Raw genomic sequence first — 27,013 nt, 5'->3', positions numbered from 1 at the left:
ATAGCTATTTAAATGCTCTTTTTCTAAACATTTGTGAATTAAATAATATGTAATAATCATTGCAATGTATACAAATATATATATATATATATATAATATAATATAATATAATAATATATATATAATAATGTTGTGATACTATCTGATACTGTCTACTATGTACTACACTTTACAGTGTTTAATAAAGTATTTGTAAAAACAATGTGAGTATACGTGAGACTTAATCAAATATTACAAATAAATAAAATTCTTGTTACAAAATATACAGAGTATAGCTACAGAAATGTATATTTTCATATATACATTATGATGTTATAGAATTATTTGACTCCTAATAATTTTTCTCATGTCATCAGTAACAGCAAACATGGGCCCATGTCCAGGTATTATAAGATTTGCCAAATCTACTACATGAGATCGCATAAGTGATTGAGTTTTTTGTAATTCTATAGTTCCTAACTCTTTCCAAATCGATGGATCTGATATGTCTTCCTTTTTTTCAAATAAATCTCCTGTAAAATATATAACAATATAGAAATGTACATAAACCATTTATAATGCTACGAAGTTCATTTTAAAAAATAAAACCTGTAATAGCAAAACATGTAGATCTCCCAGAAACTGTAGTTTCAACTAAAACTGTAACATCATCCGGTGTATGTCCAGGGGTTGCTATAACTTTAACTTCTGGGCAAATTTTATATCCTGTGTAATATATTTTAGTAATTATAATTTTTATTTATTAATTTTACATTATTGATATAAATTTATTGTAAAATATGTTCTAAAAACATCACCGTCTTTAAAATTTTTATTGAAAAATAGTTCACCACGGTGAACACAAGTTCCAATTATATGTTCCGCATTTACGAAAAGATTATTATTTCCTATATGATCGGCATGACTATGAGTACATACGACATAATCAATTTTTTCAGGTGTAATATTATGTTTAAAAAGTGCTGAAATAAAATTTTCTTTTAAGTGCTTCGACAAAATTTGGAGACGTCAGATAAACAGTAACACCTTGTATTATTTTTTCTCGGTCCCAAGCTGTCATAGTATCAACGATAATATTCTTCGATGCCTTTATTAATGTACAAGAACAATTGGCTTTCATTATTTCATTGCCAAGTTTTGTAGAATAACCATTAAATAATACAATAACCTCGGCCATTTCTTTAATTAAATTTAGAAGAGTGCTTTTACGCTTTAGATCTTATTTCTCTGTAATTCTATATTACAATATATATTGTATATTCTACACAAATAAATGTAATCTATTGCAGTATTATTAAATGGAAAAATTATACAAGTTTGCTTGAATTAGCAAATACATTACATTAGTGGTTATGTTCTTAATATATATGCCGGATCAAAACATACTTGTTCATATTTGTATCGATAGCATAAAATATAACATTTAAGATGAAACTGGTAATTATAATTATTTTAATATTTTAATATAATAGCATATTTATGAAGATTAAATTTAATTTATGAAGATTATTTTTACTAATCTTTTCCCAAATGTTTTAGTTATAAATATTTTTCAACCTAATTAAAACTATTCAAATATTATATCTATTAATTTTTATTAATTAGATGTGTTTTTATAATAGATGCATTTAAAATATATTCATTATATTTATAGTATTGTTTATCGAGTGAACCAACAAAACCATGTTTGGTTCTAAGTTTCAAAGGAATTACTTTAATGTTAGATTGCGGCTTAAATATGCAATCTGTATTACATTTCATGCCAATGCCTATGGTTCCCAGCACCAAATTTAATTCTTTACCTTTGTGGCTTCCACGTGATAATCATCAAGATTGGCAAATAGAAGGGGTTTGCATATAATCAGATATTTTTTAAAATTTTATACTTCATATACAATATATAATAATATGTATTATACATTCAATCTTGTAGGAACTAAAAGAATGTTGCGGCAGAGTATTTGTAGATTCGACCCCTGAATTTTCTCCACCTTTGGAGAAAATAGTAGACTTTTCAGAAATTGATGCCATTTTGATATCAAATTATACTTGTATGTTGGCTCTGCCATTTATAACAGAGGACACTGGTTTCAAAGGCATTATTTATGCTACGGAACCAACATTACAAATTGGACGATTCTTTATGGAGGAACTAGTAGAATTCATTGAACAAACTCCGAAAGCTACATTAGCCAAACATTGGAAGGAAATGTTACATGTATTACCTCCTCCATTAGCTGATGCTCTTAAGCCAAAATCTTGGAAACATATATATTCGATATCAGCAGTTAATACTTCTTTATCATATATCCAAACAGTTGGATATGATCAAAAATTGGCAAGTTAGCATAATGTTAATAAGAATATTTATATAATTTAATGTTATTTATAAATCCTTTACTTCTCATAGGATATATATGGTGCATTAACAGTCACTCCTATAAGCTCCGGATATTGTTTGGGTAGCAGTAATTGGTTAATTTCATGTGACCATGAAAAGGTTGCATTTGTAAGTGGATCCTCAACATTGACAACACATCCTCGGCCTATGGAACAAGCTACTTTGAAACATGCTAATATGTTAATATTAACTGGTTTAACTCAAACACCTACTGCAAATCCAGATACTATGCTTGGAGAACTGTGTATGACTGTTGGTAGGTAGAATTTTATTATATTGTATATACTTTATTTAACATTTAAATAATTTAGTATATTGTATGTTGAAATTCAACTTTGTAGCTATAACACTCAGAACTGGCGGATGTGTTTTAATACCGTGTTATCCATCTGGAGTTGTATATGATTTATTTGAATGCCTTAGTACTCATTTGGATAAGTCTGGTTTTTCACAAGTTCCTTTATTTTTTATATCACCAGTAGCTGAAACATCTTTAGCATATTCAAATATTTTAGCTGAATGGTATGTTTTAAATTAAATAAATAAGTATCAGGACTATTTAAATTATTTATTTTAAAATTATTGCAGGTTGTCAACAAATAAACAAAATAAAGTTTATCTTCCTGAGGAACCATTTCCACATGCTTTTCTTGTTAAAAATGCCAGATTAAAACATTTTACATCTATATATGCTGAAGGTTTTAGTTCTGATTATAGACAACCTTGTGTTGTCTTTTGTGGTCATCCCAGTCTTAGATTTGGAGATGCAGTTCATTTTGTTCAGTTATGGGGTAATAATCCACAACATACCATAATTTTCACAGGTATATTTATTGTTATATATTATATTAAATATAATTTATAATATATTGCAATACATTATTCGTCATATATATATATATATATATATATATATATATATATATATATATATATATATATATATGATTATTATTATGATGTGATTTGTAAGAAATTTTATAGACAATAATTATCATTTCAGAACCAGATTTTCCATATTTAGATGCTTTGGCACCATTTCAACCATTAGCTATGAAAGCAGTGCATTGTCCAATTGACACATCTCTTAATTTTACTCAAGCTAATAAATTAATTAGGGATTTGAAACCAGAACATTTAGTTATACCTGAGTGTTATACACAACCACCAATAACTGCTCCACATAGAACAGATCTTGTTATAGAACCTGTAGGGGTAAGTGTATTTTTTTAATGATGTGTTATATGTAGATTATTTCATTTAATTATTAACTTATTTTACATTTAAGGAAAAACCTTTAATCACTTTCAAAAGAGGTGAAGTTATAAAATTGCCTTTAAAAAGGAAGAAAGGACGGGTGTTTATTGAGCCTGAATTAGCTGGAAATATAATTCCTAATGAAATTCGTCCTGGTTTAAGTCTTGCCTCTGTTACTGGTGAACTGGAAGTTAAGGATAACGTATATACAATAAAAGTATGTATTATTAAAATGAAATTTAATAAGTATATAATTGAAAAACATGTTTCATTAACCACAAATGAATTCTTTGTTATTAGAGCATTGAAGATAGACCTAGTGGAAAACGTAAAGCGTCTTCTAGTTCACCTGCACCAATTAAGGAAGAAGTTCTTAAAGAAAGAAAACATGAGTATGGCAATTTGGATCCACAAGAACTCCTTCAAAAGCTTAATCAAGAAGGTATTCAAGGAGCCAAGTTACAACATAGTCCAACTGCGACCAGTATTCATTTAGTAAGAATTTATTAAATACTTCCTCCTTAAAATATAAAATTTTCTTTTATTTATTCTTATTTTACTGTTCATGTTTACAGCAAGATGAAGATACTTTGATTCAAATAGGGGATAATTCGACACATATATTTTGTAACGGTGATCAAAAGATTAGGAGACGATTAAGGACTATTATTATGCAGTGCCTTAAGAGATTTTAAAATAAGAAGTAAATACTATTATTCTTTTATATAATTACAATTTTATTATAATTTAGTTTTATTTATAAGTGAGATTTTGACTTATATAGCACACAGAATAATATTTATCCTAAGTACTTTCGATTAATCATAAGCTACAAAGATATATGTTAATATATCCTCTTGCCTTTATCTTGCATATATAGGATGTGAAACTTAATGTGTTACAAAATAATATTTCAGAGGCTACAAAAGGTACGCGAAATCTTACGATCGTATAACGATCATTTTAAATATTTATATTTGTTTGACTCATTTACTAATGATTAAAATAATCATATATACATAATTATATATATATAGTATTGAGAAAATAGAATGAAAATAGCAAGCGCTGTCATAGCATAGCACAATAAAATCCTTGGTATAAAATAGTTTCAGTTATCTTATAATGCAATAATTACATTCAATAGTTACAATTAAAAACTTCGCACTTACTGTTGTAATATTTTGTAACAAAGCAAGCATTACATCTTATATATACATATATACATACACGTCGATCTATACATAATCTTTACAAATACAATAGTTAAGAGCATGGCAGTATTACATAATTTATTTCATTTATATCTTTTCATGTCATAAAATACTTGAGTGAATTCATTAAAAATCTTACGCAAAAAATGTTACGGAAAAAATATTATAAAATACTATATCATTTTATTCAAAACCATATAACTTATAGTTATATGTAAGACAGAACACATCATTTGAGGGAAAATTTGTTTATAGTACTCTATTTTAACGGTGTCTTTTATTTCATACTACTGTGTCCATTTTGTATTTTTGATAAGATACTAATTAAATAATACTATTTAACTAATAAATTAAATAACAATATTTTTATAAAAAAATTTTGTGGGAGTTCGAAATTATATGAATATATTTCACAGATCTAATTAAATATAGAAAAATGGTACAAAAAAGTTATACCATTTGTTAATATTGTTAATATAAGATTATATTAATTTCTATGCTTTGTAAATATACTTCCTAAAATTACTGCACTATTTTTGCTACATTCTGAATGCAAAACGAATTTTAGTATTTATTTCAACACATTTTATAGTATCTATATTATCACTTAACTAATGAAAAATTAATCTACATGTTACAAAATGGCAAATGTAGTATTAATAAAAAATATATGTTATTAATGTTAAATTAGTAACATAAATTAGTAAAGTATTAAAAAAATGTTATTAAGTTATAAATATAAGGAAGTAAAATTTCATTATATTATGTACTGTTAGGTGTGCTTAATTATTAGCATTTTCAAAACATAAGTTCCAGTTTTATATCTTACCACGTATATTTTTATGAAGTTTTATATATTTTTCTTGAAATGTAAACATCTGAATTTTTTATATGCATTCAGAATACAGCATACTTAAATCTACTTGCCAGTTGCAAAACCAAATGCTAAACCAGCTACAAAAGATGCAAGGAAAAAGTGAAATTCTGTAGGTTTAAAGGAGGTATCACCAGTTATAGAGTGGTACCAACGGCGCGTATGAGATTCACCATTTTTCAATAATTGTTCAGCTTTGTCTAGCTTTCTATCAACGTATCTCTCGACCTGAAACAATAGAATTTGTTACTAATATAATTTATTTAATTTTTAAACAATTAATAACATATTTATAGAATGTTATATATAAATTTGTACAAAGTATTGATATTTCAATTTCCAGAACAAAAATTTTTTCATAATATATACGAAAAGAAAAGAAAATTCCAATTAATCAAATTTAAATTATTGTATTTATTGTTCGATATAACTAACTCTTTACAATGTATTTGCTATGATATGTTTGCTATTTTTTTTCACAAGAGTTAATGCATAAATTTGCATATATGCTCGAATAATCAATAATTAAAATATAATGGTTAGAAAATGTGTAAAAACTTCTTAATGCATGCACATTATCTCAGAAGTGTTAAATTATAATTACATATACATGAAATACAATGCTACAAAAATCCATGCTATAATAAACTTATATATTAAAAAATTGAAATAAAAATAGCCTTTTAAGATTTAAACAATCTTACTAATTTAAATAATAATAGGTGTTTCTTTGGTTTTTAAATACCAATGATCATGGTAAAAATGATAGAAATAATATCTAACATACAATGTCAATATTGTAAGTAATAAATATATAATGTTCGTTTATGTTTCTGTACACGACTAATAGCTTCACATTCAGGACGCTAAACCAATAATGAAACCACCAATGAAGCTTGTTGCCACAAGTGAATTGTATCGACACCATGTTCCTACCTATAAATAATATTAACATTATATTTATATATAGTGACATATTAAATATTTTGAACCTATAAAAATTGTAATATATATATTAGGAATTTTACCTTGTCCATAAGTCTTGGCCCTTCACCTGTTACCTTCTCTTCTACTTTATCTGATAGTTTCTCAGCTTTCTTTTGAATTTTATCCCAATTAATTTTGATGTATCCTTGATGTGCTGCAATCTGTAATATTATAATTCCACCACCAACTGCACATGCAGCAATTTTTCCAACTTTCATTGTTACAAAACCAGTCAACCTATACAAAGTATTTATATAAAGTTAGATACTTTTGTTATTGAGTTTTTTTCTTTGCATGTAATTATATAGAACAAAAAGTATTCTAGATATTTAAAATTATCTTTCTTCAGTTATTATCTTTTTTTAATTTTAACTGTAAATAACCTAGATACATAATGAAGTTGAGAAGTTTTAATACATTTTTGATATATCTATAACACCCACCATCCTGATGTTGTACCGATAATGATTTGTTTGGTGGCAGATTTTTTGCTCACATCTCCTAAGATTTTATCTATTATGCTTTTTGTTTCCTTTGAAATATCTAAGCTACATTCTCCTTTGTTCGCATCATCTTTATTTTTCTTTGTTACTGGAAGATTCATCTTCACACTGAAAAAATATATCAATATAAATTTCTCACTACAATATAGCAATTTTAAAATACATGGACTATTGTAAACTTTTTAATATACATGATTTTTTTTATTTAAAAATATTATTTTTTGTCAATTATTATATTTCTTCTTTATATTGCTAGATATCCTTGATATCACTTTATTTTACAAATTACTATGCAAATAACTATGTATGAACGCTATTTTCACGTCTTTAAATAACGCTATTAGTCTTTCTTCGACTATTCGTCAGAATAAAAATATATCGATGACTGCATTATTCAAAAATTGCAATAATGAATGTCAATGAACGATAAATTATTACTTATTTCGAATCAACACGTTATATCATACAACGTGTAGGTAGAATATCAAAAATAGGAACAAAACATTTCGAAATACAGTGAAAAACGAGAACTGTCTACCGTTTAAATAATTTTGTTGCTCCTGACTTGATTTTTTTCTTGTACACTTTGGACATGATATATTTCAGATGTGTCCTTAAATTACATAATATTTCATAGCGGTTAGTATTTACATATGCAAGGCTCACCTAATTTCTTCGTTTACCAAAGTATTTAAATAAAATTAATGCCTTTGAGCTTAGATCAATGTGACAAAATTTCTGGTACTCTGCAACGATCGTTCGAGTTCAAAAAGTGACGAAGACGTTAAAACAGCGAAATCACGAAGTTACCGTCTATAATATTTGGTATTTTAATAATATAAAAATGTATGAATTGATATGCCATATTGTGAATTAAAGGATTAAGGATTAAAAAGATAAATAATATTAATTAGAATAACTTTAATCTAAAATAATTTTTTTAATTATTCGAATCTTAGAGTGATTTCTTAGAAAAATCGAAAATCTAAGTAGTAGATTTTATCAGATTTTACAAATAATAAAAGTTCGATCAATTTATTATTCATTACTTATTTCTTGTTAGGTTTGGTTCCTAACCTTTATATATTTATTATAATAAATTAAATTTATTATTGTATTGTGGATTTTTATACATTTATAGAAAACTTGAAGGCATAAATTTGCGCAGAATGCACATAACACGAAAAAAAGTATAAAATATCCAAAATATAGTGCTTTCTATAAAGGTAAAATAATTTTCTACTACGATTTTCTTTTTTAATTATATTTTCAGAAATATGCATTTGCATAAAAATTTGCGGTCTATTTATTATCATTATCCTTTGAGTACTTATCTTTATCGATTTAATGACTTGATAAACTCGAATTATATTTTATGGTTAACAAGTTGAGAATTAAACAAGTTTCCATATGCATCAGAATATATAGGTCAAATTGTTTAACTTTTCGCGCGCTTTTGAGACGTTTAGGAGAATAATGTTCTTTGGTACCGGAATTACATGTCGACGTGAACCATGATAATGGCCTTCTGTCGCGTGATTCGCCATCCTGATTTAACCTGATCGCCGCTTTTAAAAACTTATCGTCCCGATGAGGTGACGAGGTGTCGAGAGTATAAACTGCGAAAACTCTCGGATTTTCGTAGAAAGCGGCCCGTTCTAAGTGCAAACATGTGTCCTTTCTGTTTTTAATGAGTATATTTACCGAGCACGAAAATGGCCCAGGATACTGACGATATCAACTTGACCCCTCAAGAATTACAGATATTATCTGAATTAGACAGGTGATTTTGAAGTGAATAAAATCTATTCTAATAAAACTCATTTTGACCTCTTACTTTGCTTTATATCAATCGTAGTTTCCTCGCTCTTCTATCAAAATATAACCTAAAAGTTTGTTTGACAGAATAGGCGCGTAATTTGATCAGTTCATTTGTAAGCGCTTTGTTCCCCACTGACATCCTTTTCCATGCGTTTGAATACAACGAATATGATTAAAATGTCATTGTGTTTTTATAATTCATAATGTATTTGTTCGTAATCTCTAATATATTGGCTGACACATGAAAATGTGTTTATAACGTTATATAAACGAAAGTATTAATGTGAGCTACTTGTTTATGTGTACTTTGTTAAAAATTTACTATAAAGCAACAATAAATAATGTGCAGTGTCGTTTGTGCTTATATAAGAGGTTCTTATTATAATTTTTTAATTAACCAATGTATTTTTTCAATATGTGTGCAGTCGACAATTTGGGTTTTTGAAATTAAACTCACCGGAGCAAACAAAGAAAAAAGCTTTAGTTGTTCGTGCGATTAAATATCTAGAAAGGATGCTAGTCCAAGCACAAGCTGAAAAGCAACGTAGAAAAGCAGATAGTACAAAAATGAATCCTGATGAATTAAAGGACGATGACGAAGACAAAGGAATTAGTATCGATCCTAAAACATATTGTAAACTAGGGCATTTTCACTTACTTTTAGAAGATTATAGTAAAGGTAATTAATTGTTTGTGATAAGTTTTTATTGCTTTTCATTTACAATATTTTACATTTCTTTTAATTTCAACAGCCATGTCGGCATATCAAAAATTTTACTCCTTAAAAGGGGACTATTGGAAAGATGCTTCATTTTTATATGGTCAAGGGCTTGTTTACTACCACTTCAATGCTTTTCAATGGTAAGTGATAGTGACATAACTTTTTCATTCAGTAGTATATTGTTTCATAATTGTTTTCTATTATTCTGCATGTTTGTGTTTTCTTGTACATACATAATATTTCATTCTGCTTCTTCGCGATTATTTTACGTTGAATAAGATAAATGAAGAATATTTTCAATTTGAATATGTGGTTTAAAGCTTTCAAATACAATATAGTAATAATTTTATGCAGAAGAACATTTGCTAGGAATAATAAGTATATTAAAATACTTTGGAAATACGTAATTTATATCTGCGTTAATATCACCATTTTTTATGATGACTAAAATCACCAAAATCGTAGTAACCCGTTATTAGAAAGAAACCACAAAGTGTTTATTTAAACTAGTGCTTTGAAATGGGAGAAGAAAATATGAATAAAAATCTCTACAGAAAAATGTTGTAATCTCTCATGAGAGTTGTTCACCTTGAAAAGGGGGCGTCGGCCTCTTCTTAGACGATGTACACATAGAGTTCATCGTTCTCATCTTGTATCCTCTATTTTTTTAATTTCGCGCAAAATCCTGTAGGTAATGTGGTTTTGTTTCTCGATATCGATAAAGTAGAACGGTAAAGTTCGATAAGGTAGATTACTTTCGGAAATTATGGAATGAGTTATCAGCAAGCGAATGCAACAACAGGTGTCGCTAATTTCGCTGAAATAGAGCGAAATGTGCCTACGTGTCGAGTTGTTTCATGGGTATGGCGACTAGGAAAGCGCGTGGGGGAAATAATAGGCCAAGTACGTATTTATTTCAATGGCCAGAATGATAATTTTCGCTATTAATGCATTATATTCATAGTTAGTGCACTGAATTACTACATTCGTTATTTCTTATCGCTGAGCAAAGTTATTACAGTTTTTAAAGAATTCTTCGTTATATATTTATGAATTTTCTTAACACATTGTAAGTACGTCTAATTTAGAGAAAATGTAAAACTTGTGCTATGATTAGAGCCTTACATTTTTAGTGAATTTATTTAAAAAATTCTTTTATGGATTTTTCCATCCAAAATTATATCGAGAGTTATCGATTACGGTATGTATCGACCGCTTTGATAAAACTATTCAGGAAATGTAATTTAACTTTAATCGACATCAATTATCCCTGGTATATTCGAATTTCGTTACAAATCATTGCACGCGACTCGTGTGACATTTAGCATTGCCAAATTCAGAAATTGAAACGTTTTCATTAATTCTTCATCAGTTGCTTCAAAATAGCTCGTATGATTGCAGCACCATCAAATATTATCGCTTAATGCGGTTACGTTCATCATTCTTGATTAGCATCCGTGTCAGCGACCAGGTCAAAAGTTCGGTTGTCATATTACTATACTAATGAGAGTTCGCGTTATAAAAATCAAAGATGTGTTAAAAATGTAAAAATTTGATATTTTAAATCAATTACGTTTTAGCTCAAATCAAATTTAGATTTATCTAACAATTTATCTAAATGAAAATATTGCTTTATTTTTTCTCTTTTTATTTTTGATACTTTGTAAAATATTATTTCAACAGTGTTACGTTATTAATTAATTACACCAATTAGAAATTTGGCGTAAGTAATGTAACTGCAGATATTGTTACTGTTAACTTGACATTTCCTGTCAGGCAATCGGCTTTGTAGACGGTTAGGAGTGGGAATATCGATTTCCTGTTCAACCCTCCTTAACTCGGATGGTGCAAGATTTCCGTGGAACGAAACTCACAGTGAACTCCCTTTCGATCTTTCAGCATTCCACTCGACTACCATATACCATCTAACCGTTACCAATTTCTGTAATTGGCATTGTTTCAAAAGTATTACTTATATAATAATACAGGGTGTCCCTTATAACGTAACTAACCTATTGACTAGAGAATGATTCTACGTGCAAAGAGGAATCGGAAGTACGAAATAAAATCTTTTTGTTCAAGACCTAGTTTTCGAGAAAATCGAATTCGAAAATTTTCTTGGTATACATGTGTATGTGAATTTGGTGAATTAACGGGTGCGAATATAAGTGGGAAATGTAGAATAAAATTTTATCGTTAAAGGTCTCGTTAAAAAAAAAAGTTATTTTATCCTTAAACACAATTGATTTTGATGGTATTCCAAATTTAAATGTAGGAAATTAAACGCTTGTAAAAGTTACATCCTTTTCTTTTTCTATTTCTCTAGAAACATCAAACGACGATAATGTTATTTAAATTGGATATTAAAGATTGAGTTTCACTGCAATTCATTAAACTCATATTATGTAGGAAAGGATTCTGTTCTGACAGTAAAAGTACAACTCGTTAAAAAATTACTTGGTCGAGTAATGCTTTTTCATTTATCCTCTGATTAACGGGAAAGCTGCTGCGGATTTCACGCTGTTCATTTTCAATATATTTGCCGCCATGAGTCACACGTTTTCACAGTAATCTGTATTTACGTGTTAATTGGACATATTTCTTTTTACTAACACACATTTATTCCCATTACGTTTGTACATACAGTTTCTCGTTATTCTTATCCAGCATCATATGATCGTTTCTAAAATACAAATCTTTTTTGTTTTTGTCACGTGAGTCATTCAGCAACCTAACCAAATTTCCACAAAATTTGTGATTATTCTATCGCTATTCGTATCGATAATAAATTATGCTATGTTTAAGCTTTATAGACTGGAGATTTATATTTTATCTAAAAAAAAAGTTCAGCAGAAAATATTATTCTGTTTACAGAGAAAGAATTGGATAGGAAATTGTAAGTTTTATTTTATAGAGGATTTTATAGGGAAATATACGTCTACGCTTAATAGTTCTATTTCTTTCTTGTCTTACATCTGCGGGTCAGTTGGTAACCTTGAAACGTCAAAACAAATGCATAATCTTAGCGTAGAGCAATAGTGATTTTAATTTTAGTACAATTTATAGTAATATAGTACAAAATAGTAATCTTTGGATTTAAATTTTTCGAAAATGCATCTTTGCCCATGAAAATTTGACCAGCCCTGTTCTAATAAATGCTAGGCATAGCGTGTGACAAAAGAATGAAGTTATAATTTCTCGTGCAACGTTGTCTGGAAGGAACGACCATATTGTGACGTACAAGGGTAATATCTTTCGTCTTTATCCTATTCGATAAACCGCAGACTTATTCAGTGAGTGAAATTGAATGGAAAATCCTCTCTGCACGGATGCGTGAGGCGGTTTCCTTGGATATATTGGGTTTCAAAGCGTCCGTTCAGGTGTGCAAAGTAGGAAGTACGTAACAGCAATTATTTGTAGTCCACGTGAATGAAAAGACAATTACATGCGCGTATTCGCCATATTCGTCAAAACAAAAAAAACCTTCGTCAAACACGTCCGACTCCCTTCTTCGACTCTGTATCTCACCGATACTATTCGTAAAAAAGTCAGAATCTCCGATACGATAGATAGAATGTTTATGCATATTTCTACGAAAGGGAACCTAAATAGAAATTTTTTTTCACGAATCATACGTCGTAATAAATATTATTCTGCATTGGTGTTTTCCACATTTTCGCGTATTGTGCGCACGTTGCAAATTTTTGAACTCTCGAATTTTTCAAAAAAAAAAAAAAAAAGAAAAATGCATAAATGGACGGTAATAAAATCGAGAAGCGTCAAACGCAAGGAAAAATTAGTAGAAGGATACGTCACGAAAATAAAAGTGTATTTCGTAATATGTAGCCTTGGATTTTGATCTTTTTCTCTCGAATTAACCCGTTTCTTCTAATCTTTTTTAATTCGCCTGCTTTTGTATCGTAAATTCTATGGAGATTCGTTCGTTTTTGCGTTAGCTTTCACTCACCCTGCGAATGGTAACAGTAAATAGAACTGCAAGGTAGTGTGCTCGGTAACTAAAGAAACTGGAAACGGGTCGCTCGATACCGCCGCGCTCTTGATAATTTTGTGTTTTGTTTGGAATGGTAAAAATGATAAATCTCGTTGAATAATTAAATCTCGGTGGATGTTGCATTTTTATTATATACGCGAAACGAATGATCGTTACGGCAAGGAATTTTGTCATTTCGAATTACGCGACTGTGCATTCGAATTAGAAATAAACAAAGAAACGAAAGCAGATTTCTCTCTGTGATAAATTTCAGAGATACAGCACCGAAAGATTTCAAAGAAAATAGTCGAGTTAAAAAATGTTGCATAGATCCTCGATTATTAATATTTGTCCTACAAAAAAAAAAAGAAAGAAAATTAGCGCCATATATTTTTTTACATCTGATATAAAAAATTCAAGAATTTTTAGAGATAACGAGGCAATCGTTCTCTGGATTATTCATTTTCAATTCTTCGTCATTTAATTATATCGTGAAAGAATTAATATGAAGAACAAAAGAAAAAAAGAAGGAGAAAAAGAAATACGTGAACGTATTGATTGCGTAACACGTGGTACTTCATTTTTCATGTTTTCATAATCAAAAATTGAAAGAAATTGGATATATTAATTACATTCGCGTGATAGGTTAGTTGGTTGCAGCGTATGGCACCGCGTTTGCGATCGCGATAATTAGACGAATAGAGCCACGGTTCGTCGATAACAGAAATTACAAAGAGAAAATGGTTTGGCGCACGCTAACTCGCTGAAGTATCGACGGTGAAATGAATATTATGGTTTTTGTACCGTGAAGTTATTTCTTTGTTACCTTACATCACGTGACTGCACAAACAGGATGTTCACTATATGTATTTATAGTATTTTATAGTGCACTGAAGCTGAAACGAGTTATTGCGACTTTCCACCTTGATCCAAACATCTCCTTTAAAGGTAAATCGATATTTATTCTCGAAAATAGCTTAATTTATAACAACGTGTAAATAGCTTTGTAAATTAATTGGCCTATTTCTACATTTTAAACGATAATCGAGGATAATTAAGTCCTACAGGTGAGCCCTCTTGCACGGTAATTTAGTAGCTGATATCAATTTTGGATATTATTCGTAGATTTCTTTATTCTTATTGATACTATTGTAATAAATTCGATGTAATAATTCGTTTCACTTGCTAAACTAAACTGTGAACCGAACCGTTGGTAATTATTAAACGCTTCTTTGAAATTTATTAGCACTGACACTAATTATACCGACAATTTGTAACTTGGGAAATTTGACTAACGATATTAGCTCGATTATGCCCTAATTCTTTACACAATGTATCCATTAAATAACTTTATGAAAAACGTTTCAACGCAACGAAACAAAAACGTGCACTCCTATCGAAAGATACCGAACGTAGAATAAAAATTCAAGCTCTCTCGTTGGAAAGTACTAAACACGAAATAAAAGTTCAAGCTCTCGTTGGAAAATACTGTAAACGTTAAATGAAAATTCGAGCTTTCATCGAAAATGATATTAGGTGCAAAAAAAAAAAAAAAAAAAAGAAATAAAAGAAAAGAATTTAATCTATCCACTGAAAAATGCTAAAACCTTTAATCGTAGTACGAATATAAAAAAATGTGTTGCATTGTTAATAGTTCATATAACAATTATACGCGTACGCTTAATTATACCGAATATACCGAAATTAACGCGAAAGATTTTGTTCGCGGCACAGTATAAATTTGTATATTGTGTAGAGTACTTGACTGTCTTTGGTCCGAAGCGAAGGGAGGCTGCAGCAACCCCTTCTGTTCGATCGGCGAGCCTTTTTTTCGTCAACTTTTCACCCTCTGGCATTGAATGGAGCCAAATCTCCCTAAGGGTGATTCACGTGACGCGTGACTCGTCAGTTCGTAATCTCTCGTACGTGTGTAGCTCGCGTATTGTGCATTGTATCGGTGGCTGCAATATTTATAACGGGGCCCGTGGCATTATACAGTCGTCGTCGGCTCTATGCATGCTTCTGTTTTACCATTTATCGATTTTTCTTATTTTCTACGCGCCCGCGGCCCTAACAATCACAGAGGGATACGACGCGGCTACTTTCTTCTATCCTACGAACAGGCTATTTGTATGCGTTTCAGCGTCTTTGAGCGATTGTCTCAGTTTTAATGGTATATGTCGGAAGCAGTCACAGTCAAACGTGAATTATGAGCAAGAGTGTGATAAATGTATGTACTGGGTAGTTTATGGGATGTCAAAATAGAAATACTTAATCATCTCGTACATGAACTTTCTACAATAAAAATCAGAGGTTATGCGCGCGTCCGCGTGCGCGCTCGCACGTAGCAGTTCTAACCCAAATTAAAATTGTGATGGAGGAGTTAACCTTAAAATTAGTTGGAACGACTTTGGTGACGCTAACCGCCATAAGCAATCTATATTTTTTCGGTTACGTGTATCGATGATGGAAAATTAATTTTGGTCGCGGATAACCATTATCGGTAATGATAGAACATTTCTTGGTTACCGTTAATCGTTGTCGATGACGGAACGAATTTTCTTGCCGATTACTTATCGAACATAAGATCGATTTTCTAGCGTTGGCCTATTCTATAATTCGTCCTTTGAAATTCAGTTTCCTCAGGAATCATGCAAAAAATGATGTACAACGAAAAATACTTTCGAATAGATCGTAGATATATGAAAATCGAATTACGGTGAAAAGAAGATGAATTGAAAGTACATTTAAAAAGAAGCAGAATTCACGTTGCCGTTTTTCTATACAGTGAAATTTCTGCATAATCGTTTCGTTATTAGGTAACTATTTCGAGCACAGTTGGTTGATACAGCAGCCGGGCTGTTTGTCCGCCATGGCAGAGTGGCGTTGAGTCACGTGCAACGCATAGAGATGCGTTGCAGACGATCGATTTTACGGCCTCTCCTTCTACGCACGTGTTCAGCCATGTATAGTCACACATCAAATTGGCGATCGTAACAGTCCTTATCTGTTTCCCGTGGGAGCACGATTCTGCTCTTCTTTTCGTTTTTATAAAATTAACCTTTTAAGCACTCGTTTGATTTAAGTAGAAAAATGAAGATAACATACTTTTTTTTTATCTCGCTCCTATTATTACGTAAAAAGTATTTTACTGATATTTCATAAGTGTATGATGTTTTAAGCTTCTAATTTTGTATTTATGGTAAAAGACGCATAAAACGTATAAAATACGATTATTATTGAGCAGTAGTATGGGACGTGACCTTTTATTGAAATATTAGATAAATATTAGGCAGATGTTGGGATTTTAATTAATATTCATATATACGTATATCTTCTTTTAACGATCATCATGAAATTTTCTCTAACAGCGTGGATATTTCGAAATTACGATAAAAGTTTCATTGATGGTGTATTAGAGATGAATTTCTCAAATTATATTCGAATTCGAGTTAGATAAAATATCGGTTAGCGATTCTCTGTCGTCCATTGTTCCATCGTTTCATCTGGAACATTTTTAGAATGTTAGAATAGAATGGTAATTAAGCTTCTCGTCACTGTCAATTACCTTAGACATTGTCATAGTTAATCTCGTCAGTCATCCATGCAATTATACATTTATCTTCAATCTCCTTATTGTGTAATTCACCGGGTTATTTTGTACTCCTCGTGTCTGACAGCGGAAAAATAAAACGTGGCAGTGTCACGTTAGCATTATAACGAGATCATTTTGCTTTAATATGTTCGTCGTACAATTTTTATGTTATTCCATGATACAATGTCTTTTGTGGCTTATGAAATAATAGACGAAAAAACAGAAAAAGATGTCAGCGAAGAGTGAAAATAAAATATACAAATAAAACAATAAGTAAAATTGTTACAAATTTTTTATTAAATATTTTTAGAATTTAATGTGATGATTTGACGAAGAATGAGACTGATAGCTTTTCATTTAAAAAGTCATCTTTGTTATTCTAGCGAATGTCAAAAAATGTTTGAAGGAATATTTTCATTACTAAGATTAATACGATCTTAAGGAATTTTCAATTTTATGCAAATCTCTTCCATAGTATGAATATTCAAGAAGCTTCAAAGAAAGAAGTGTAGCCGTAAAAAACATAAATCGAAGGATATTTGAATACAGATGCCATAAAAGTTCTTCGTGTCAACGAATTTTTGTTACTGAATCATATTTAAAAAATAACGTAAATGATTAATACGCTTTCTTCTCAATATATTTAACTAATAATAATAAATATATATTAACCAAGTATGCTTCTTCTCAAAATTTACATCGATCATGTATAGGAAAAGCATTCATAATATTTCAAAAAGATTCTATCATGGATAGAGTGCTATAAAATTTGTAAATATATAAAATTCTATTTTCATATTTACAGGATGAAAAACGTGTAAAACTGTACTTTTGATAATAAAATATTCAAAATATCACGATTAAATTTTCACTAGTGTGTATGCAGAATATGCAGAAAAATTCTATGTTTTTACTACCATCCTAAAAAAAAAAAAAAAAAAAAAAAAAAAACGATATTTCAGTTCTATAAATAGAATATTCGAGATATAACGGAGTTCGATCTGTTTAAGTAGAATTCCGAAAACGGTCAAACAGATTTTTACATATGGCATACTAACGAAGCAGGTTTCATTTTTACAAGTCTAATACGCAAATTGTATAAAGTTCTATCTCTTAGAGACACGAAATTCTATTTTCAGAAATAGAATATTCAAAACACATCAAATTCTACCTACGAATAGCTACCTATAAATCTATATTTTTGAAGTCAGCATTGTGTCTAAAACACACACAAATTTTATCTTTTCCATTCATAGACATAAATCCATAGAACGGCCTGTGTACTTAAAATGTTACAGGCGTAATAAATGTACATACATATACATATTTATTAAACTCATTCAATATACTATTATCACAACTAGAGTACACAAAATTGGTGAACATTCTATTTTCGCTAAGGTCACGAAAATAGAATGGCACGCGTTCTCCAATCGACGATAATATGCAACGATTCGAACGACCACGAAAAGAATCGAACGTTCAACAGCACGTACAAAATTCAGAGACGACAGGGGCAATTAATTTGAATACTTATCTACCCGTTGGCCACGTGTTTCCAACGCGGGGAATTAAACTAAGGAAGCAGTCTCTTAGCAGTCGGCGGTTCGCATTTATTCGCTCTTATCGCGCTGACTGTTGTAAGTTTCCAGAGGTGGAGAGGCACCTTGCACGTGAGACTTTTCACGAGGGCTACACACGTGTACGTCGTTGTTCAAACGACATGGCCGCTGCACCCTGCCGTGTACGCGTGCAGCAAGGTGCATGCAAGCTCTGACCCAGATCGTACGATCGATATTCCCTGCCCCAGATACGCTTACAGAGATTAATATTTTTTCCACGCAAGCCTGACGATGATTGACCCCATCTCTCTTTTCATGAACTTCGTATTTACCGTCATTTCGAGTTCAGGTCCTCCTGACCACGTTTCGGGATTAACCCTCGCTACGCTCTGCTGTAATCGTGTGTGACATTGTTGAGCTTGTTGATTTGGGTCTCTTAAACGGTAAATAACTGCTACCTATATGACGAAGGAATTATTTTAGGTTGTCTAATATTTTTTTTTTCTTCAAATTCTGTTTTTTTTTCCATACGTATTCTTCTAGCACAATTGTTTCCTTTTAACTGGCTCGTATTCCTAAAAACTACGTTCGAGATACAAACGATAATCATTTTGATATATCTTATTGCGCTGTAGAAAATTAAATTGTATTTTAATGAGGTGCGCTCTACTCCAATAATTCGTACGAGTAATTTCGCTGCTTGTGAAATCAGCCATACAAATTGATGCTTACAATCTCTCGAATTGCGCACGCGAGTCTGACTTAGTCGCTTAATTTGGAGTCATTGATCTAGATTGATCTTTGAAATTCATTTCTCGCTGCTAACTGATTTACAGATTACTTGCTACGATCGGCCGCATAATTGGACGTATAAAACAAGCTGTTTGAATAATTCTTCGTATAATGAATTACATTCGAAAAATAAGGGAAAACGTCTGCGTCAAAAATTACTTTTAAATATTTTTTCAAAGATATCGTTCTAGTCTTCTTCTATTCCAGGTAATTTATACCATCTGTAGCATTACATTTTTTTTTTTTTTTTAGAGATTTGTAAATTAATGTTTAAAGAGACCTTCTAATATCGCTGAATCGGTATAAAAATACCTTGAGAATTTGCATCAGATTCTAAAAGAGTTCTGAATAATTACATAAATATAGCATGTTGCTTAGCGGCGTGTTATTAAAAGGGAGGAATATTCATACATGTTAAGAACCTTTGGAGACAAGAGATTAGAATATTTCTCGTTCGTTCGCAAAAATATTGAATTCATTCGAATATTTTTAATATTTCCATAGATTCAAGCTAAATATCGCAAGACGATTAAATTTTCTCACAAGCCCCGTTAAAAGCGAAGAAATCGCTACAGCCTTGCATATTTAAATACAAAAGTCTCTGTTCATAGCCATTCATATAAAAAATCTTTATTAACCATGCGCAGAATAAATCATACAATTTCCCACGATACTCTTCCAACAATTACACAAATATTCCAACTGAGAATCAACACGGTGCAACCGAATCAACTTAAAACCTAACCGACAGCCTAAGCTGCTCCTCCATCCACTCGAACTTCCATCTTCGGTACAAGCATCGACGCCACCATCCGGATGGCAATGACCGCTATTCCGCTTAGTACGTCGTTCGTTTCCGTCGAAATTCCGATTCCGCATCGGCACAGTCGACAACGCGGCTCCCAGCACCGAGCGTCAGGTGGATCAGCGTCGAACTCGAGCTGTTCCTCCTCCGGTGACGTGCAACTGCTTCTCGCCGGCTAGGCTGTTGTATGCAAGTGTTACCGTATAGGAGGGACAACGAGGACAACGACGTCGACGGCGGGTGGCAGGGAGTCAGAGTCGTCTCGGTATTACTTCGCGGATCGTTCGGCGAGGTCATGGTCAGCCGGCGTGCTGAAACCGAGAGTCAACAAACTCTGTGTAAGCGAAGAGAGAAGCGAAGCCAGAAGCGGCGAACCAAGAGTACCACCGTTCGGCCATCCAGCCGGACAGTTAACCAGTCTGCCAAACATAACCCCCTGTGTGTCCGTTCAGCCGTGAGTTCCTCGAGGAAAGCCGCCCACTGCTAGCGGATTCTCTCTTGCTCTCTTCCTCCCTCCACTTTTCTTTCTTCTGCTTTCTCCTTTCCCCGTCGTTTCTGCTTTGGTCCTCCTTATCTCTGTCTTCTTCCTTTTATCCTTGTCCTTCTCTGTGTAGCGAGACCTCCATCGCTAAAAATAAATTCGCAATCATTATTTATAGCCAGCTCCGTTGCTTGAGGTTATGGTTGCACCTGCAGGTGCAGCAAGAGCGTGTCTTTTGGTGATCTCTCCTTCTGGAAACGAGATCCGTGACCTGTGATCGATTTAGTGGTCATCGATCTCTGTTTGATGTATTTGATTTGGATAGTAGCTGTGAAGGGATGTTGTACGAGTAATATTGGAAGCTCTTGGGACTAGCTAGCCTTTTTGCAGAGAAAGGTAATTTGCAGGAAAACAAAAATGTGACAGAAATGTGATACGTTGATTACATTTCTGTACTGTTTGCTAAGCTATGCCCACGTGTGCTTACGTTGAACGCACGTGAGCACCGTTTGGTGAATCATTCTCCCCTTACAACACGTGACATATTATATGTTATATACAAACTGTTAAAAAAAAAAATCGATGGTTTCGAAGACTCATAGTTTTCAAATTAATATGGCTCTTACAACTAATTTCTTTAGCAAAATTCACTATTATAGTTTTCTAACATATAATTAGCAATCTCGCATAACGTTGGTAACAATTGCCAATGATTATCAATACGATAAATATGATCTGTTACCAACACAGCAATTGCACATAATCTACTGCAGACGTATCAAATCGCCAACGTCTCAGCAATCTCGTATTAATCATTCTCCAAAACATAGCCTTAAGATAGCCAAAAAAGATGTTGTGCAATTTACTCTTGACGAAAAGAAATATTGATATGATATGATATATGCATTTATACTGCTCAATCTCTGAGAATACGCGTGTTTATGTATACAGCCTGAAGCACGGCAAGTTTATCGACATTGGTACTTGTGACGTCGCGATTTGCGGTGGCAGCGCCCTGGACGGGTCCGTGCCTCCGCGAGCTGTGACGTCATTGGGTAGCGGGGCGAGCCGTGGGCCAATGGACGCGCGCCACGTCATCGCCTGCCTCCGCTCTTCGGAGACGGCGAGTCACGTGACGTCACCAGGGACGACACGGCACTCTCCACGAGTTGAATGACCCCTACAGACCAAGTTCAATACACCGACGAGGAAAGATACGAGCGATACGACCCGCAGACCTGCGGAGTCTACCACCATAGTTCCTCCGGCGCTCACCGTTTCGTCCGTGTTCGAAGGAAACAGAGATCTTCCTTCTACTGCGTTCCGCGCGTTCAGCTACGCTCGGCTACGCTCGAGTCGTCTCGGCTCAATTCGGCTTTCGGGAATCGGGGAGCCATTTGGCCCATAGATTCGGGCTAACTTGCGTTCGATCCGATGGACGCTCGCATTCGATGACTGCCTTCGTGGTTTCGAACAGGATTCGAATAGCCAGTCGAAATTGCCCGAATTTTATCGAGGAATCTCAATTATCGAAGAATCGATTTTGTAACTTGCAATTTGATTAGTACATGGATGTTGTATTGGAAGGAATCTGTATCGTGTACATGTTTTATGGTAGATTGTATTTGTCGGAGGGCACTTTGAGCTTTTTAATAGTTTAATGCATATGGGAGATGCTCAGGCCGATATAGAGCTACATGTGTATTGCGTGCTACCTAAGGGTTAATCATTAAACGGGAGGTAATACGAGATGAAAGATACACGTAAACGTAATATACATAATTATTTTTTAAAGTAGTATACTGGCAATTTTATATGCAAAAGTTTGATCGTTTATTTAATTCTGGTTCGTTGTATTTGACTCGCTATCAACTTAATTAATACTATACAAATTTGCATAAGTAAAAAAGAAATCCATTTTTGAATATCTTTCTGTCGGATTATTGACAAGATTTTAATCAAGTAAAGTATTAATAAAACGATTAATCAATTCTAGGTATATGCTGAAGAAATTGAATTAAATATCGAATATATTTGAATGTACAATGTTAAATATCGAATGCATAGAAATGTATAAACGTTAGCTATTAATGAAATTGCGTTACACTTCTGATAACGATTGAATAACGATAACTCGAAAGATAGACGAATGGAGTTTAGCACGTTGATTGCGTGGAATCATTCTAGAGAATTAGGTTGTGCGTCGTGAGGCCACGTGACCTTTATTGCTTAATAGATCGTTATGTGAAAAGGGAATCTAGGTAATGTTATTAAATTGCAGGATATTCTTTATTAAGAGTAAACGTAACGAATGCACCTTCTTTCTTAATAAATACGCATGTTGTATCCTGCCTTGCGAAATTCGTTCGATAGAAACGCATGGCGGAGCTGTGGTGAGCAATTAAATTATGCCGCGTTTACAGGAATAATTATTCACGTTATTTTCATATTAGGAACTTTGATCTTTTCAACAGGTCCGTTAAATCTTCAAAATTGCCAATTTTTAATAAAATTTTACCAGTGCACTCAAAATTGTGCAAAGGTTTATTTTCGAATTATCGTATCAACTGTACACCTAGGAACACATGAGAGATTGAAAATCGATGTTAAAGTTTAAGGTTGAGATTTAAAGTCGGAGCCATAGGATATCTAGATGCTCTTTGTGTGAGATATATACCGTTATTTAGGTCGAGAGACCCGAATTTACTATTCCACGAAAATATCTTCGTTGCTATGAATTTCAAAAAACACACGACGAAACAGGAATACAGAACGCTGAAAATGAATCGAACGGCGCGCGCGGGTCGGCCGGTTTCGTTGAGATTCGTTCTGGAGAAAAATCGCTTTTATTTCGGGCCAAACGCATCTCGATCGGTCTGTTTTTATTCATTTAGCCGGCGAGGAAGTTAAAATTAGTCGTCGCGACGTTACATCTGGGAGTCAGTGACTCCTGTGTGCGAAATGTTATTCGCATTGCGCCAAAGAAATCAGTTATGCGCTGCACTTCTTCGTGCGGAGGACAAACATGTCTCCAGCTGTTACCTCTCGCAATAAGTTTTCGACTAAACGCAGTAGTACCAAGCCAAGCGAAACAGCCTGCTACAGTTTTCGAGATGTAAAATATTTATGATACACTGCGTTTCGTAACCAGCCAAAATTAAAGAAGGCTCGACACATTAAAATTCGTGGCAAATTTTACCAAGAATAAATACGTTTATCGTTGGCTTGATTAATAAAGCGTAATTCGATTTGGTCGATTCGTTTGCTGAATTTATTAAATTATAATGGTTGGCCATTCGATCGAAAACTTATTACCAAACACAATGTATTCTATTATAGTCTTATGATATTTCCAGCGAATAAATTCCAACATGGAGATTATTCGATAAATAAACTATACGTATCGATAAATTATACGGTGCAGCCGAGCGATTATTCACGGTGGCCGCATGAAAAGGCGCCTTTAAGCATTGTTAAAGCAAGACTGAGTATCAGTGGGAAATATTTCTTAAGCAAATACGGGATGGATCGGTGGAAACCGACCGCCATTACGTCTTCTGTTGGGCTCACGTGGGCAATGGAAGTGTGTTAACAAAAGGCAGGTGCCTTTCAAAGAGCAAACCCGCAACGGCCAAGAATTTTTCTTCCTCTGAATTTTCTCCGTGGCAAAGTATTTTCATAGCGGAGCGTTTGTTAAGGAATTATGAGGTTTCTTAAAAATTAATTCCTACTACGTTTTGGGCTACTCGTGAAAAGCTAATGGATCCACAAAGGAAAAGTTTACTTTCTTCTCGCTAGACGGTAGTTCCCTGAATTAATTAAATTGTGGCTGTTGCTTCTAGGAGTACATCTCTTACGAGCGTCTTTATTATACGAAACTAGGCGCATATATTATCTCGAATATTCTTTACTTTCAAATGGATCGTCAAATTAATTACTTTATCGTTATTATGTTATTATTTAAGGGCGCGAGAAAATTATTACGTCGAAACGTGATACAATGTTCTTTGTATCCGTTTAAACGATCACCAATGATTCTTCCATACGAAAGTTGCACTGATACGTATATTTTTGTAGGGGATATACAGGGTGGTTGGTAACTGGCGGTACAAGCGGAAAGGGGGTGATTCTGCATGAAAAAAGAAGTCGAAAACATAGAATAACAATTTTTCGTTCGAGGCTTCGTTTTCGAGAAAATCGACTTTGAATTTTCGCTCGGTACGCGTGCACTTTAACGCGTCTCGTTATAACGGATCTCACTGTAGATCGTTGTCTCGATGGAAAAAATCAAAAAAACATTTTTATTCTATATTTTCGACTTCTTTTTTCGCGTAGAATCACCCCCTTTCCGCTTGTACCAATAGTTACCAATCACCCTGTATATATCATCATCGTCCATATTTCGTCCTCTTAGCTATTAGTCCGAGTTTTCGAGGAACAGAAGATACGAAGAACGCATTAGTTTCGCAATTACTCTGCATCAATTGTACGCGCGTGTTTTTAATTCTTTCACTGCATAAAAACAAAAACAAAAAAAAAAGATAGGACATTGTTGAAATGGAACAAATTGAATTCAGATGGTTTCTTGCAGCTTCCGAAAATTATTCACATTCGCGTAAATTCAAATGGCCTATTAGTCGAACGAAAGATAACGATCTAGACTTACTCGTAACGAGCCTAGTACACGATGTGCCCAGTTAAAATTCATTTGGCGCATAAGCAGGCAATATTCGACCGCGAACAACCATCCAGCCCAGATCCTGCGTGTTTCCCGGTTGAAGTATGACACCATGCTGTGCAATTTATATGCATCCATTTGTAATAGATGTCGTGAAAGTAAGTTGGCACAAGCACCGGTTTCCGAGGGGGGAGAACGACAACCGCCTCACGAACACGTGGTTAAAACGAAGTGCGTGTTACGGCCACGTGGCTCGCCATCTGATAAGACCGGTTCTAACGTGAACGTACTCGCCACTTAACTTAACTAACTGGCCATTTTCTTTGCAGGCCATCCTTAAAAAAGTTCTCGCCGATCGCGATCGTGTCACACATACGCTTATACGCTTTGCACAGTGGCTCGCGAAGGTATTTCAACGCTCGTAGAAACTTTTTTTTTTTTTTTTTTATAAACGCGCTACGTACGAACATCGTATACAACGTTTCGAGATTTCATTATCGCCGTGATGAGATACGGTTGGCACGATCGAGTCGATGAATTTAGAGACGAGCTTGAAAATGTATGATAGAGATTACGAATTATTTACTAGAAACGCGTACTCGGCCAAAGCTTCGTGTATATACTCGTGACTAATCATCGTACAATTTACATATTCGTTTGGTCGTTACATCCATCGTTACATATAAACGAAATTAGATTATCCTTGCGTTCAACGATACGTTATTTGAATATGTATTTTATCGTTGTTATATCGTTGATCAATAGACAAAAACATAATCGAAGAGGACATGTTTTGCTATATTCCTGGAGCGCGTAGGATTAATCAATATACATATGTATCTCGTCGTGTTATCGAAAACTCGATACATATTTGAGAACGATAACGCGATATAGTTTATCTGCGAAGCAATCGTTTCCGAAACGAAGGAATTGCGACGCGTAGATCTGTGGAAAATAATTGCCGGCTATCGTTGGAAGAGGTCCGAATATTCAGGTCGCTTATCTAGCCTAATTCCGTTTTCCATGGAAACACTGTTACTTTCAGCGGAATCGATAAGTCAACTGGAATGGATCGGTTTCGTTGGAGGCGAGACGCCGACGTTATACGGCAAAAAGCAATCGATCATGCTCCGGTGAAAACGTATGCAAGTTGCCACGTGTTCAGAGACACGAGGCTGTGGACGAATATCGATGCACGCGGGCTTAAAGCGCTCGATTAGCGGCGTTTAAAGCGATTACGAACGTTCGAGATCCGATGAATTTTGTGCAGAACGTTGCCCACTTTTTCCCTGCTTTTATAATGAATTTATTTGTACAAATAAAATTTGTAT

The 27,013-nt window shown here is 33.0% G+C and overlaps 4 protein-coding genes and 1 long non-coding RNA gene across 8 annotated transcripts in view; 2 read left to right on the top strand and 3 right to left on the bottom strand.

Annotated features, from left to right (window-relative positions):
• Positions 1-275: 275 nt before the first annotated feature.
• Positions 276-12,606, bottom strand: LOC117233684 (metallo-beta-lactamase domain-containing protein 1). Its single transcript, XM_033494205.1, has 5 exons — positions 12,594-12,606; positions 1,027-1,225; positions 798-962; positions 589-705; positions 276-512 (listed from the first exon to the last, which is right to left on the bottom strand). Exons 2-5 carry the CDS (start codon positions 1,175-1,177, stop codon positions 313-315), a joined length of 633 nt encoding a protein of 210 aa, XP_033350096.1. The 5' UTR covers positions 1,178-1,225; positions 12,594-12,606; the 3' UTR covers positions 276-312.
• On the top strand, positions 1,276-5,005 carry LOC117233680 (integrator complex subunit 9). Its single transcript, XM_033494199.1, has 10 exons — positions 1,276-1,437; positions 1,655-1,849; positions 1,934-2,338; positions 2,411-2,657; positions 2,743-2,923; positions 2,990-3,225; positions 3,405-3,616; positions 3,690-3,875; positions 3,959-4,153; positions 4,234-5,005. The coding sequence occupies exons 1-10, from the start codon at positions 1,429-1,431 to the stop codon at positions 4,351-4,353; spliced, it is 1,986 nt and encodes a 661-aa protein (XP_033350090.1). The 5' UTR covers positions 1,276-1,428; the 3' UTR covers positions 4,354-5,005.
• Positions 5,582-8,048, bottom strand: LOC117233685 (FUN14 domain-containing protein 1). 4 transcript variants are annotated; one of them, XM_033494207.1, is made up of 4 exons: positions 7,903-8,048; positions 7,177-7,344; positions 6,775-6,970; positions 5,582-5,974 (listed from the first exon to the last, which is right to left on the bottom strand). In XM_033494207.1, exons 2-4 carry the CDS (start codon positions 7,335-7,337, stop codon positions 5,792-5,794), a joined length of 540 nt encoding a protein of 179 aa, XP_033350098.1. In that variant the 5' UTR covers positions 7,338-7,344; positions 7,903-8,048; the 3' UTR covers positions 5,582-5,791. The 4 variants fall into 4 exon arrangements, with proteins under 4 accessions (XP_033350098.1, XP_033350097.1, XP_033350099.1 ...); XM_033494206.1 differs by lacking the exon at positions 7,903-8,048 and adding an exon at positions 7,775-7,899; XM_033494208.1 differs by lacking the exon at positions 7,903-8,048 and adding an exon at positions 7,433-7,457.
• The window catches only part of LOC117233677 (histone demethylase UTY), a 146,614-nt gene continuing 128,344 nt past the window's right edge, over positions 8,744-27,013 (top strand). The window contains exons 1-3 of the mRNA XM_033494183.1: positions 8,744-9,019; positions 9,483-9,736; positions 9,810-9,918. Coding sequence (XP_033350074.1) covers positions 8,952-9,019; positions 9,483-9,736; positions 9,810-9,918 — 431 coding nt within the window. The 5' untranslated portion in view covers positions 8,744-8,951. The remainder of the gene's footprint in view (positions 9,020-9,482; positions 9,737-9,809; positions 9,919-27,013) is intronic.
• Positions 16,995-19,405, bottom strand: LOC117233688. Its single transcript, XR_004493368.1, has 3 exons — positions 18,906-19,405; positions 17,338-17,442; positions 16,995-17,275 (listed from the first exon to the last, which is right to left on the bottom strand). It is a non-coding gene; the product is annotated as an uncharacterized LOC117233688 (long non-coding RNA).

Source organism: Bombus vosnesenskii, unplaced genomic scaffold (genome assembly GCF_011952255.1).
Source record: "Bombus vosnesenskii isolate JDL3184/JDL3185 unplaced genomic scaffold, Bvos_JDL3184-5_v1.1 scf7180000013298, whole genome shotgun sequence".
Lineage (NCBI taxonomy): Eukaryota > Metazoa > Arthropoda > Insecta > Hymenoptera > Apidae > Bombus > Bombus vosnesenskii.
The sequence above is the reverse complement of the archived record's forward strand: the minus strand, read 5'-3'. Positions and strand labels throughout refer to the sequence as shown.

Bases quoted from the DNA above. Each gene is read 5' to 3' on its own strand.
- LOC117233684 (XM_033494205.1), bottom strand. From the start codon at position 1,177: ATGGCCGAGGTTATTGTATTATTTAATGGTTATTCTACAAAACTTGGC. The intron at 706-797 runs GTGATGTTTTTA...TATATTACACAG, and splicing joins CAATAAAAATTTTAAAGACG to GATATAAAATTTGCCCAGAA. The intron at 513-588 runs GTTTTATTTTTT...TATATTTTACAG, and splicing joins TACATGTTTTGCTATTACAG to GAGATTTATTTGAAAAAAAG.
- LOC117233685 (XM_033494206.1), bottom strand. From the start codon at position 7,830: ATGTCCAAAGTGTACAAGAAAAAAATCAAGTCAGGAGCAACAAAATTA. The intron at 7,345-7,774 runs GTAGACAGTTCT...ATATTTTTTCAG, and splicing joins GCAACAAAATTATTTAAACG to TGTGAAGATGAATCTTCCAG. The intron at 6,971-7,176 runs GTGGGTGTTATA...TACTTTGTATAG, and splicing joins ATCGGTACAACATCAGGATG to GTTGACTGGTTTTGTAACAA.
- LOC117233680 (XM_033494199.1), top strand. The intron at 3,617-3,689 runs GTAAGTGTATTT...TTTACATTTAAG, and splicing joins TTGTTATAGAACCTGTAGGG to GAAAAACCTTTAATCACTTT. The intron at 3,876-3,958 runs GTATGTATTATT...CTTTGTTATTAG, and splicing joins ATAACGTATATACAATAAAA to AGCATTGAAGATAGACCTAG.